Below are 14,035 nucleotides of genomic sequence, written 5' to 3'. Positions count from 1 at the left end.
AAGGTCTTGTGGACGACATCACTGAGAACCTGGTCTCCACGCCACGGCGTTCTTCCTGGATTGATCACATGGGGCGAACCGCAACCGGCCAATGGCTGGCTTTCACAGTATGTCTGTCAGCCAGTATATGTCTGTCTCTCAGCCAATGGGGGGGATGAGGACCGACGATGTCTTTCCGTTATGTACATTTGAGAGAGCGGGCGGGGGGGGGGGGGGGGGGGGGGGTGGGGGGGGGGGGGAGGATAACCATAAAAGAGAAAATCCTTCATGAACCGCCCCCCCCCCCCCCGTTGCACATTTGTTGGGCCAGAGGAACACGTCGTTGCACACCGAAAAAAGAAAAAGCCGACGTAGAAAGCTCATTGGTTACACGTTGAGCTTTTTGTACATCGGCTGTTTTCGGCGCGCGGCAATCTGGCGTTTTGTGAGCGTCTTCTGGCAGATCAGTTACTGTACACCGTACTGTACACGGTACTGTACGATACTGTACACGATACTGTACGTCAGGCAGTGAGAGGCAGGCAGACATGGGAGGAGCCAAGAGGAGGAACAACTTTTACTGTGCACAAAAGGCCTGCGTGTGTGTGTGTGTGTGTGTGTGTGTGTGTGTGTGTGTGTGTGTGTGTGTGTGTGTGTGTGTGTGTCAGGTCGGGGGAAGTGCGTGTGTGTGTGTGGGTGTCAGGTCGGGGCAGTGTGTGTGTGTGTGTGTGTGTGTGTGTGTGTGTCTGTGTGTGTGGTCGCCTGGTCGGTCAACCAATCGACGATTCTGATTTTTTTCCCAGCCATGGTGTTAAAGGGTTCCGATTGGTTCATGTTCGCTGATCCAAGACGGGACTTCCTAAGTGGTCGACGTTTCCTTCCTCTTCCCGTTAAGAGTTCATCTGGAGAGGAGAGGGGGGGGGGGGGGGGGGGGGGGGGAGGCAGGCGGTGTCGTGGAACCCCAGCCCCGCCCCCTTTCAGCCCCGCCCCATTTCAGCCCCGCCCCCTTCTATGACGACAAGAGGCCCCGGAAGAGAATTCCCCGTTCATTTTCCCTCGTAGACTTTTTCAAAAACGTATTTAAAGACGTTTATACGCCGCGGACAGAGACAACTCGGCTCGTGACAAATCGTGACAACATACGCAACGTTTTGGGGACGATCAAATAATTAGTAATATAAGAAAAACAAAACAAAAAGTATTGTATCCTGCCTTTTTTGTTTTTCCTTCTTTCCAATTATTTGATCGGCCCCAAAACATTTGGTGTTTATCGTCATGATTTGTCACGAGCCGAGTCGGCTTTGTCCGCGGCGTAAAAACGGGAACCCCTTTTGGTGTTAGCATTATGTTATGCTTTAGCTATTGAAAAATAGCAGATCTACAAGCTCGTAGCGCGCCACCGAGTGGCGCGCTACGAGCTCGTAGGTCTGCTATTATGGAAAAATCGAAGAACCACTGACATAGAAACATAGCTTTTTCAGAAAACTGTCAGGATTTAGAAGACATTTTTAGAATCTGATCTCAGGTCAAAATGGGTTAAATAAATACTTTTTGAAAAGTCTACGGGGGAAAATGAACGGGGACTTATTTTCCGGGGCCTCTCGTCGGGGGCGTGACTATAGCTGTGTGGTCCATATAGCGTTTAGAAGGACTCCTTCGGGCCGCTGCCCGAAGGCGTCACTCTCCTAAAACACCCCAATCGATCTACAAGCTGTGAGCTTGTAGATCGGTTATAGATCGAGTCATTTGGATCAGACATTTGGACGACATCGCACCCCCCCCACCCCCCACACATCTCAGCCGACCAGCCCCCGATCTGTAGATTCAGTCGACCTTAAGATCTTACGGTGATGATTTTTAGTCCGATGGTGGGAAGCAGGTTATCATGAACAAGGATCCGAGGATCACGTTTTTTTGAAATGTGACGACGCAAACCAACGTAACGACGCGAAAGAAACGGTCACTCTTGGCTTCAGTAGCAGGCGGCGATGATGCCCGAAGGTACCCACTCCCCCATACCCCCCCCCCCCCTGAGTGTCCAAATATGACTCGCCGAGACCAGGCGAGACGGGGGCGGTCCAGTGGGGCGGTCCAGCGGGGCGGTCCAGTGGGGCGGTCCAGTGGGGCGGTCCAGCGGGGCGGTCCAGTGGGGCGGTCCAGCGGGGCGGTCCAGCGGGGCGGTCCAGCGGGGCGGTCCAGCGGGGCGGTCCAGTGGGGCGGTCCAGCGGGGCGGTCCAGCGGGGCGGTCCAGCGGGGCGGTCCAGCGGGGCGGTCCAGCGGGGCGGTCCAGTGGGGCGGTCCAGCGGGGCGGTCCAGTGGGGCGGTCCAGTGGGGCGGTCCAGACATGCTACATGGTGTGTTTTGCATCCAGAGAGTGGTTCATATTCCACCCCTTTTTTTTCTCCTTTTTTTTTTTTCTTAACAAAAACACTGAAAACGTCGCGACGAAAAACTTCATTAGTTCAACACTAGGGGGTAGCGACGCTGAGCGGGGGGTGGAGGAGGGGGCGGAGCTTAATCTTCCTCCCCTCCTCCTCCTCCTCCTGGGATTGGCCAGCAGACGTGTCCATCAGTCAGTCACTGGCTGCTTATTGGTTCCTTTCCCTCTTCCAACAAACAAAGAAGAATAAAAGAGTCTCCGTTTGTTTACGCGTCCGACAGACAGCTCTGGACGCTGTCCATCCACAGCTGGGCGTTCAGGCTGTCCTGGGCGCAGAAATAGTACACCCGCTTGGTGGTCTTCAGCTGAAACACAACACTCTGGTTATAATGGTGGTCTTCAGCTGAAACACAACACTCTGGTTATAATGGTGGTCTTCAGCTGAAACACAACACTCTGGTTATAATGGTGGTCTTCAGCTGAAACACAACACTCTGGTTATAATGGTGGTCTTCAGCTGAAACACAACACTCTGGTTATAATGGTGGTCTTCAGCTGAAACACAACACTCTGGTTATAATGGTGGTCTTCAGCTGAAACACAACACTCTGGTTATAATGGTGGTCTTCAGCTGAAACACAACACACTAGTTATAATGGTGGTCTTCAGCTGAAACACAACACTCTGGTTATAATGGTGGTCTTCAGCTGAAACACAACACACTGGTTATAATGGTGGTCTTCAGCTGAAACACAACACACTGGTTATAATGGTGGTCTTCAGCTGAAACACAACACTCTGGTTATAATGGTGGTCTTCAGCTGAAACACAACAATTTCACCCGCGGTTTATCCAATAATAATGTATACTATATTTTAACACAATCGGTGACGGGATTCCTTCAAAATAGAAGCTCTCTGGGGTGCCGGAAAGACATGTCCGCTTTTACTCTGAAGCCCCCCGCCCGGAAACAATCCGGAAGAAAACCGGAGAAATATTGTGTTAGCTTACCTTGGTCTCGAGTCTATTATATCGCTAGAAGCGTTCATATTTTGAACGAGAGGTCATGTTGAAGTCAGAAATGAAGCGCGTAGTATATCCGTCAGATCAAAACCACGGAGAGCGCCCTGGATTAGGAGACGAGGCATCCTTTCTGCCGCGCTAACAGCTAACCGAACGGTAAGCTAATACGAAGGCAGAGCGAGCCTTAGAGTGTCAGGCAAACATAATTCTCACCTACACGTCCTATGAACGCGTCGATTGGGTTCCCTAGGACGTGTGGAGCCGTCCTATAGACGGAAACGGTTAATGACCCACATCCACCCCAAACTGCGGTTAACACTCCCATCGCCCAGGACGAAGTTCTTTGTCCTTTCTATTAGTAACGCCCGACGCCCAGGACGAAGTTCTTTGTCCTTTCTATTAGTAACGCCCGACGCCCAGGACGAAGTATTGTCCAAAAGACGAAGTTTATTGATATGAGAACGGATCGCATGGCTCCACAGCCCGGGAGCGCCTGTTGGGCAATCCTCAGTGTTGCGCAAGAGTGAGACGTCATCGAAAAACTCCCTCCCCTGTTTAGCTGATGAAAACGAAAATCTTAAAATGTTCATAACTCGCGATCTAAATCATCAAGTCTAATTATGAAAAAAGATCCTGTGTTAGACGGCGCTCCGCGGTCCAGTCGCTAGTCGCGATAGATTTATTCTCGTCTCCCGTTGTTGTCGATCGACTCTAGAGTGGTGTGGCTATGTTTAGCTGCTACACAGACATCAACAACAACTTCCGGTCCGTCCGGAAAAGGGGTCCGTGTTTATAAATCGAATGGGCGCATTAATGTAATGGATTAAATAACCCCGGGCAATTAAAGTGTTAACTGTGGTAACCACGGCTAAATCCGCCATCTGCAGGTCTCTGACACCCCCCGCGCCCCCCCCCCCCCCGCCACACACACACACACACACACACAGTAGAGCAGAATGTGGTGGGGGTCTTACATCGAAGAAGGCCTTCTCCTCGATGTTTTTGGGAGCTCCCATGGTGTGTGTTCCTGGAATGACAGACTCCACCTCGGCTAGATCGATCACACCCTTACACTCCTTGTCCTGTCGGCTCTCATAGTATCTCAGCTGGGAGGGGGGAGGGAGGGAGAGAGAGAGAGAGAGACAGAGCATAGTTATGAACCCATTATGCAGAATGAGCCATTTCACAAGTTTCCAAATGTATAAAACATCTTTTAGCCAGATACAAGCTCATAAATGGTAGATACGAGCTTGTAGATCAGCTATTTTTAAATGGCCCGGAATGTATACATATACACGTATGAGTTCAGGCCTTTTGAGAAATGACCTCGAAACAAATTGCAACAGAAACACTTTTCAGCTGTTTTTGTTCCATAAATATGTTATTATCGAAATCCATTACCTGGTGTTTGGTCTTGTCCAGAACAAACCACCGCGGTTTCCATGGTTTCAACAGCGCCCCCTTTTTATACAGGATGCCTTCAAAACTCCTGGAAAAACACAAGACATTTTATACAGGATGCCTTCAAAACTCCTTTAAACAAGACATTTTATACAGGATGCCTTCAAAACTCCTTTAAACAAGACATTTTATACAGGATGCCTTCAAAACTCCTGGAAACAAGACATTTTATACAGGATGCCTTCAAAACTCCTTTAAACACAAGACATTTTATACAGGATGCCTTCAAAACTCCTGGAAACAAGACATTTTATACAGGATGCCTTCAAAACTCCTTTAAACAAGACATTTTATACAGGATGCCTTCAAAACTCCTTTAAACACACAAGACATGTTATACAGGATGCCTTCAAAACTCCTTTAAACACACAAGACATTTTATACAGGATGCCTTCAAAACTCCTTTAAACAAGACATTTTATACAGGATGCCTTCAAAACTCCTGGAAACAAGACATGTTATACAGGATGCCTTCAAAACTCCTTTAAACACACAAGACATTTTATACAGGATGCCTTCAAAACTCCTTTAAACAAGACATTTTATACAGGATGCCTTCAAAACTCCTGGAAAAACACAAGACATTTTATACAGGATGCCTTCAAAACTCCTGGAAACAAGACATTTTATACAGGATGCCTTCAAAACTCCTGGAAAAACACAAGACATTTTATACAGGATGCCTTCAAAACTCCTTTAAACACACAAGACGACTCATAGAGAACTGCCGCTAGAGGGCGCCATTACACTGTGTTAGAGAAATAAACTGTTCAACCATTTAAAGCGCTGGGGCTCCATTTCCGTCCATGCCTAAACCCCTTATCCATAAACTACTTTGCCTATTTTTTACTATGTTGAATGAATGAATATATATGCACGCACGCACGCACGCACGCACGCACGCACGCACGCACGCACGCACGCACGCACGCACACACGCACACACGCACACACGCACACACACACACACACACACACACACACACACACACACACACACACACACACACACACACACACACACACACACACACACACACACACACACACACACACACACACACACACACACACACACACACACACACACACACACACACACACACACACACACACACACACACACACACACACACACACACACACACACACACACACACACACCCTATAGAGCCTCTTGTCGTGACAAATCATGACAACACAACACAATTTTTCTGGCCCACCAAATAATTAGAAAGAAGAAAAAAAAACGTCAGGTTACAACACTTTTTTTGTTGTTTTTATTCTTTGTAATTATTTGATCGGGGTCCAAAATATTGTGTTTGTTGTCATGATTTGTCACGACTCGAGTTGGCTTCGAACGACGCTTAAAAGGTCTTCAAATAAATACTTTTTATTTACACCCTAAAGGTGGTTCTACAGACCTGTTCTCGCTCTCCGTGCTCTGGAACTCCTCCCCCCCCCCCCCCCCTAGAGGTGGTTCTACAGACCTGTTCTCGCTCTCCGTGCTCTGGAACTGGCTGTACAGCGTGCTGGTGCTGGGCCGTCCCGTGGCCGGCGTGGAGGCGGCGGTGTCGTCCCCGTCCAGAGCCAGGTTGATGGAGGAGCCCACCCCTCCTCCGCTCTCCTGGAGGTACACGCCCTGGGAGCGCCGCTGGTGGCTGATGTTGGACGACAGGGCGCTGGAGAACGACGGCTGCACCGGGAGAACACGGCAGGTTGTTATTTATATTTAACCCATTCTGGGCGGGAACCCCTTTTGGTGTTTTAACTAAGCATTATGTTATGCTTTAGCTCATAGCGCGCCACCGAGTGGCGCGCTATGAGCTTGTAGATCTGCTATTTTTTGAAAAGTAGTGAAAATGTGCCTCAAATCTTTGAATATATATTATTACAGAGTGAACATTTTAACTCAAATCTTTGCTTCTGGGGGGGGGGGGGGGGGTCCCCTGGAACAACATATTTTCAGATGGGGGGCGGAGGCATATTAAATAACATTTTTGGAGTCCTTGACATGAAATATTGAGCACCACATTTCAGAAAACTGACAGGATTTAGAAGACATTATTTTGTAATTTTGACGTCAGGCCTAAATCAGGCTAATCTTTATTTAACCAGTAAAAACAGGCTGAAATAAAATGATACTTCAATACTAATATCATACATAAAATGACACTTCAATACTAATATCATAAATGTCATTTTGGAACAGCAAAATAAAACATCCATAAAGTACCTATGAAATAAATACAACACATCACCAAAGCCCTAATCTTTTAGTAGCAGGGCAAAATACACAATATACTAAATCTGAACCGAGATAATAAATATCTAGGCTACGCGTCAGGGTTTAGGGCAGGGTTCCCCAATAGGCGGCCCACGGGCCATTTGCGGCACGCAGAGCGCCCCCTTGGGGGGGGTCCCAGATATAAATGGCATTAAATGGGGGTCAGTAGCCTATGCATGTCAAACTGGGCATCCTTTTCAGATGGGGTCTTGCCGTGAAAATGAATTTTCAGGGCAAGACCTCGCGCGAGCGGACTCGGCCCCCAGCCTGGTACCCTAGTCAAAATATGGCCCTTGAGGAAAATTAATTGGGGAACCCTGGTTTAGGGTCTAACCCTGCTCTGGGTTAGGGGTCAGAGGTCAGGGTCAAGGGTCTCACCCTGCTCTGGGTTAGGGGTCAGAGGTTAGGGTTTAGGGTCTCAGCCTGCTCTGTGTTAGGGGTCAGAGGTTAGGGTTTAGGGTCTCACCCTGCTCTGTGTTAGGGGTCAGAGGTTAGGGTTTAGGGGTTAGGGTCTCAGCCTGCTCTGTGTTAGGGGTCAGAGGTTAGAGTTTAGGGTCTCACCCTGCTCTGTTAGGGGTCAGAGGTTAGGGTTTAGGGGTTAGGGTCTCAGCCTGCTCTGGGTTAGGGGTCAGAGGTCAGAGGTTAGGGTTTAGGGTCTCAGCCTGCTCTGGGTTAGGGGTCAGGGGTTAGGGTCTAGGGTCTCACCCTGCTCTGTGTTAGGGGTCAGAGGTCAGGGTTTAGGGGTTAGGGTCTCAGCCTGCTCTGTGTTACGGGTCAGAGGTTAGGGTTTAGGGTCTCAGCCTGCTCTGTGTTAGGGTTTAGGGGTTAGGGTCTCACCCTGCTCTGTGTTAGGGGTCAGAGGTTAGGGTTTAGGGGTTAGGGTCTCAGCCTGCTCTGTGTTAGGGGTCAGAGGTTAGGGTTTAGGGGTTAGGGTCTCAGCCTGCTCTGGGTTAGGGGTCAGAGGTTAGGGTTTAGGGGTTAGGGTCTCAGCCTGCTGAGACCCTAACCCTAATGTTTTTGTATATTTTCTTTTGTGGATTTTCCATGTTCTTTAATTAGTACATGTGTCAAACTTTTATTTTTGTGAAATGACAAAGAAACATGTTTACTGTTCATTCAAGTGCTGTGGATGATATAAAACATTTGAAAAGGGAAGGGTGACTGCTGTTTAATTCTCAACTGTTCTGGATCTCATTATTTACATGAAAGTTATGAGCTTTCTATCTAGCACCTCTGCTGGAACACTCCATCATCGCAGTTCCTGTTTACACTGAGCATGTGCAAACCTCACGCAGGAGACCGGGCCGCACCTCCGTGCACTATCCTCTTTATTTGTCCTAGGGCCTGCTCTGTGTTAGGGGTCAGAGGTTAGGTTTAGGGTCTCACCCTGCTCTCCAACTTGCTCTCTGCTCTCTGATTGGTCTTCATCTTGTCCCAGGTGTCCTTCCACTTGTCAGACGTCTGGCCAAGCTCCGCCTCTAGACTCTGGAGGTCCTGTCAATCACACACACACGCACACGCACACACACACACACACACACACACACACACACACACACACACACACACACACACACACACACACACACACACACACACACGCTTAGTTAAATTTACATGTAGTTTTCGCCAGTGAAAAAAAAAAAGGTTAGTCGACGAAAACAAATTTCGTCATAAGTTTTAGTCGAGGAAAAACAACCACGACAACGCTGGTCGTACCTGCAGCAGCTTGGTGATGGTACCATATGGTTTAGCTGTACCTGCAGCAGCTTGGTGATGGTACCATATGGTTTAACTGTACCTGCAGCAGCTTGGTGATGGTACCATATGGTTTAACTGTACCTGCAGCAGCTTGGTGATGGCGTCGGGGACCACGCGGCTGCGGCTGTCGTAGCACGGCCACACCACGCGCCGCCGGCTCTGATTGGGCGTGGAGTCCAGCGTCGAATCGTCCGCCAGGCGCTCGGCGGCCGCCCCTCCCCCTGCCCCTCCCCCCCGGACCAGCTCCCAGTCGTAGGACGGACCCTCGCTCAGCGTCTCCTCCGTGTAGAAGTCCCACACCTTCAGGTTGGAGACGTAGCTGTACGGACGCAGCACCTATGGGGGGAAGGGGACACGTTTAGAGGGGGACACGTTTTAGAGGGGGACACGTTCAGAGGGGGACACGTTCAGAGGGGGACACGTTCAGAGGGGGACACGTTCAGAGGGGGACACGTTCAGAGGGGGACACGTTCAGAGGGGGACACGTTCAGAGGGGGACACGTTCAGAGGGGGACACGTTCAGAGGGGGACACGTTCAGAGGGGGACACGTTCAGAGGGGGACACGTTCAGAGGGGGACACGTTCAGAGGGGGACACGTTCAGAGGGGGACACGTTTAGAGGGGGACACGTTTAGAGGGGGACACGTTTAGAGGGGGACACGTTTAGAGGGGGACACGTTCAGAGGGGGACACGTTCAGAGGGGGACACGTTCAGAGGGGGACACGTTCAGAGGGGGACACGTTTAGAGGAGACACGTTTAGAGGAGACACGTTCACATGGGACACGTTCACATGGGACACGTTCAGAGGGGACATGTTCAGAGGGGACACATTTAAATGGGACACATTTAGATGCCTGATTTAACACTTGGCTGCATGCTGAAAATAGCAGATCTACAAGCTCACTGACCTCCTCGTCCTCAGGGCTAAACATGTAGTTGTATTAGACTATAAATATCAGATCTATAAACCCACCTCCTCGTCTTCAGGACTAAACATGTAGTTGTATTATATCAGATCTATAAACCCACCTCCTCATCTTCAGGGCTGAACATGTAGTTGTATTATATCAGATCTATAAACCCACCTCCTCGTCTTCAGGACTAAACATGTAGTTGTATTATATCAGATCTATAAACCCACCTCCTCGTCTTCAGGGCTGAACATGTAGTTGTATTATATCAGATCTATAAACCCACCTCCTCATCTTCAGGGCTGAACATGTAGTTGTATTATATCAGATCTATAAACAACCCACCTCCTCGTCTTCAGGACTAAACATGTAGTTGTATTATATCAGATCTATAAACCCACCTCGTCTTCAGGGCTGAACATGTAGTTGTATTATATCAGATCTATAAACCCACCTCCTCATCTTCAGGGCTGAACATGTAGTTGTATTATATCAGATCTATAGACCCACCTCCTCATCTTCAGGGCTGAACATGTAGTTGTATTATATCAGATCTATAGACCCACCTCCTCATCTTCAGGGCTGAACATGTAGTTGTATTATATCAGATCTATAAACCCACCTCCTCATCTTCAGGGCTGAACATGTAGTTGTAGAAAGCCGGTGTTTTCTTGTTCAGTCGGTCGATGTAATCCCAGACAGATTTACACACCGTGGGGCTCCGCCTCTCGCCTTTCTCCTCGTACAATACTCCTGGAAGTCAAAGTACTCATTAAATAAAGTACTCATTAAATAAAGCACTCATTAAATAAAGTACTTATTAAAACACATTCACTGCCATGTATTAATCAACTCGTTTTTCAAGTGAAACCCTTATTTTGAAGGCCCACCGGGACCCGACAAAGTATAAAGTAATCAATCAATAAATCAATAAATCAATCAATCAGCCAATCGATGGGTCCAGGTGCTCACCCAGCTCTATCCTCTACCAACCAATCAGACGGACCGATGGGTCAACTGTCCTCTACCAACCAATCAGAGGTGCTCACCCAGCTCTGTCCTATACCAACCAATCAGAGGTGCTCTATCCTCTACCAACCAATCAGAGGTGCTCACCCAGCTCTATCCTCTCGTAGTCGGAGTCCAGCAGGAAGGTTCTGAAGCGGTTGGACACGTAGTGGTACGCCAAGAACTTCAGGTAGAACTGACTGAACTCAAACTCCATGGGGAACTGGAGGTGGATCTGGAGAGAGACAGGGACACACAGGGTTAACTCCATGGGGAACTGGAGGTGGATCTGGAGAGAGACACACAGGGTTAACTCCATGGGGAACTGGAGGTGGATCTGGAGAGAGACACACAGGGTTAACTCCATGGGGAACTGGAGGTGGATCTGGAGAGAGACAGGGACACACAGGGTTAACTCCATGGGGAACTGGAGGTGGATCTGGAGAGAGACACACAGGGTTAACTCCATGGGGAACTGGAGGTGGATCTGGAGAGAGACAGGGACACACAGGGTTAACTCCATGGGGAACTGGAGGTGGATCTGGAGAGAGACACAAAGGGTTAACTCCATGGGGAACTGGAGGTGGATCTGGAGAGAGACAGGGACACACAGGGTTAACTCCATGGGGAACTGGAGGTGGATCTGGAGAGAGACAGGGGACACACAGGGTTAACTCCATGGGGAACTGGAGGTGGATCTGGAGAGAGACAGGGGACACACAGGGTTAACTCCATGGGGAACTGGAGGTGGATCTGGAGAGAGACAGGGGACACACAGGGTTAACTCCATGGGGAACTGGAGGTGGATCTGGAGAGAGACAGGGACACACAGGGTTAACTCCATGGGGAACTGGAGGTGGATCTGGAGAGAGACAGGGGACACACAGGGTTAACTCCATGGGGAACTGGAGGTGGATCTGGAGAGAGACACACAGGGTTAACTCCATGGGGAACTGGAGGTGGATCTGGAGAGAGACACACAGGGTTAACTCCATGGGGAACTGGAGGTGGATCTGGAGAGAGACAGGGACACACAGGGTTAACTCCATGGGGAACTGGAGGTGGATCTGGAGAGAGACAGGGACACACAGGGTTAACTCCATGGGGAACTGGAGGTGGATCTGGAGAGAGACAGGGACACACAGGGTTAACTCCATGGATCTGGAGACAGATCAACATATGGAATGAATTCTGTACTGGCCGTATATGGAGCATGCCTTGAGTGTACAGGGTTTGATGAGGTCAGATCAACATATGGAATGAATTGTTGATCTGTATTGTTGATCTATTGAACACCCTTTACGTCTGTGTGTTGTTTCATAAATCAGTGCTATTGAACACCCTTTACGTCTGTGTGTTGTTTCATAAATCAGTGCTATTGAACACCCTTTACGTCTGTGTGTTGTTTCATAAATCAGTGCTATTGAACACCCTTTACGTCTGTGTGTTGTTTCATAAATCAGTGCTACTGAACACCCTTTACGTCTGTGTGTTGTTTCATAAATCAGTGCTACTGAACACCCTTTACGTCTGTGTGTTGTTTCATAAATCAGTGCTACTGAACACCCTTTACGTCTGTGTGTTGTTTCATAAATCAGTGCTATTGAACACCCTTTACGTCTGTGTGTTGTTTCATAAATCAGTGCTATTGAACACCCTTTACGTCTGTGTGTTGTTTCATAAATCAGTGCTATTGAACACCCTTTACGTCTGTGTGTTTCATAAATCAGTGCTACTGAACACCCTTTACGTCCGTGTGTTGCTTCAAACGTAGTAAAAAGTGCTTTGAACAAAACCTCTCAACTCCATTGGACCCTCAAAATGTCTGCTAAAGCAACTAACTCCACCACCTCTCCCCCTCTCAAACTGTCTGAATTGCTGCGTTTTAAAAATATAAGGTTTTCTTTATTTCCTGGAAAATGTATATTTTTCATTTCCTGAAAAATGAACATTTTGGAGTTATGAGGTTTCCGTACGTACCTGGTGCACACAGAGTCTAGGGACTTTAGGAACAGCGGGGGTTGATACGTACCTGGTGCACACAGAGTCTAGGGACTTTACGTACCTGGTGCACACATAGTCTAGGGACCTTACGTACATGGTGCACACATAGTCTAGGGACCTTACGTACATGGTGCACACATAGTCTAGGGACCTTACGTACATGGTGCACACATAGTCTAGGGACTTTACGTACCTGGTGCACACATAGTCTAGGAACTTTACGTACCTGGTGCACACATAGTCTAGGGACCTTACGTACATGGTGCACACATAGTCTAGGGACCTTACGTACATGGTGCACACAGAGTCTAGGGACTTTACGTACCTGGTGCACACATAGTCTAGGGACTTTACGTACCTGGTGCACACAGAGTCTAGGGACTTTACGTACCTGGTGCACACAGTCCAGGAACTGCAAGAACAGCGGGGTGAAGCCGCTGCTCTGGCTGGCCAGCGTCTGCGCCCCCCGGTGGCTGAAACGGTGTCCGAACGACAGCCACTCCTTCTCCACCAGCAGCCGGAAGCCGTCCAGCGTGCGATAGTACGGGTCCGACAGCAGCTGGACCAGAGACACCACCTGGTGGAGGAGGAGGGGTATTACATTGCATTAAAGCGGGTCATGTTTGCATGTTTGGAATTGTAACAGCTGGAATCAATAATATATCAATATTCTGATATTAACCCATTCTGGGCGGGAACCCCTTTTGGTGTTAGCATTATGTTATGCTTTAGCTATTGAAAAATCACACCCGTGTGAACTGAGTGGTGTATGGTATTATATAGCCTGATCAGCTGTGGTCTGACGTAATGTCTGACGTAATGAAATCACACCCGTGTGAACTGGGTGACCATAGCAACCATGCTCATTTTTTGGTACGAACAGACAGACAGACAGACACGTAAACTAACAAAGCCAATTGTAGGAGTGGTTTACACCACTCAAAAATAGCAGATCTACAAGCTCATAGCGCGCTATAGCTGCTATTTTTTGAACAATCGAAGAACGACTGACATATAAACATAGCTTTTTCAGAAAACTGTCAGGATGTAGAAGACATTTTTAGAATCTGATCTCAGGTCAAAATGGGTTAACCTGAGGGCCGCAATAAGTGAAGGTGGGGGCCGCATGTGGCCCACGGGCCGCCAGTTGACCATGTATGGTATAGTGTATATATATTATATATATCATTTATTACATGGCTTGGTTGAATGCTTGATT

At 48.5% G+C, this 14,035-nt stretch overlaps 1 protein-coding gene across 1 annotated transcript in view; it reads right to left on the bottom strand.

Moving 5' to 3' along the window:
- Window positions 1–297: 297 nt before the first annotated feature.
- sbf1 (SET binding factor 1) overlaps window positions 298–14,035 on the bottom strand; it is a 129,577-nt gene continuing 115,839 nt past the window's right edge. The window contains 9 exon segments of the mRNA XM_079494800.1: window positions 298–2,724; window positions 4,357–4,488; window positions 4,784–4,871; window positions 6,334–6,539; window positions 8,517–8,624; window positions 8,973–9,227; window positions 10,427–10,557; window positions 10,921–11,047; window positions 13,208–13,393. Coding sequence (XP_079350926.1) covers window positions 2,626–2,724; window positions 4,357–4,488; window positions 4,784–4,871; window positions 6,334–6,539; window positions 8,517–8,624; window positions 8,973–9,227; window positions 10,427–10,557; window positions 10,921–11,047; window positions 13,208–13,393 — 1,332 coding nt within the window. The 3' untranslated portion in view covers window positions 298–2,625.

This window comes from Electrona antarctica (genome assembly GCF_951216825.1).
Source record: "Electrona antarctica genome assembly, chromosome: 23".
NCBI classification, from domain to species: domain Eukaryota; kingdom Metazoa; phylum Chordata; class Actinopteri; order Myctophiformes; family Myctophidae; genus Electrona; species Electrona antarctica.
This window is presented reverse-complemented; position numbering and strand designations above follow the sequence as displayed.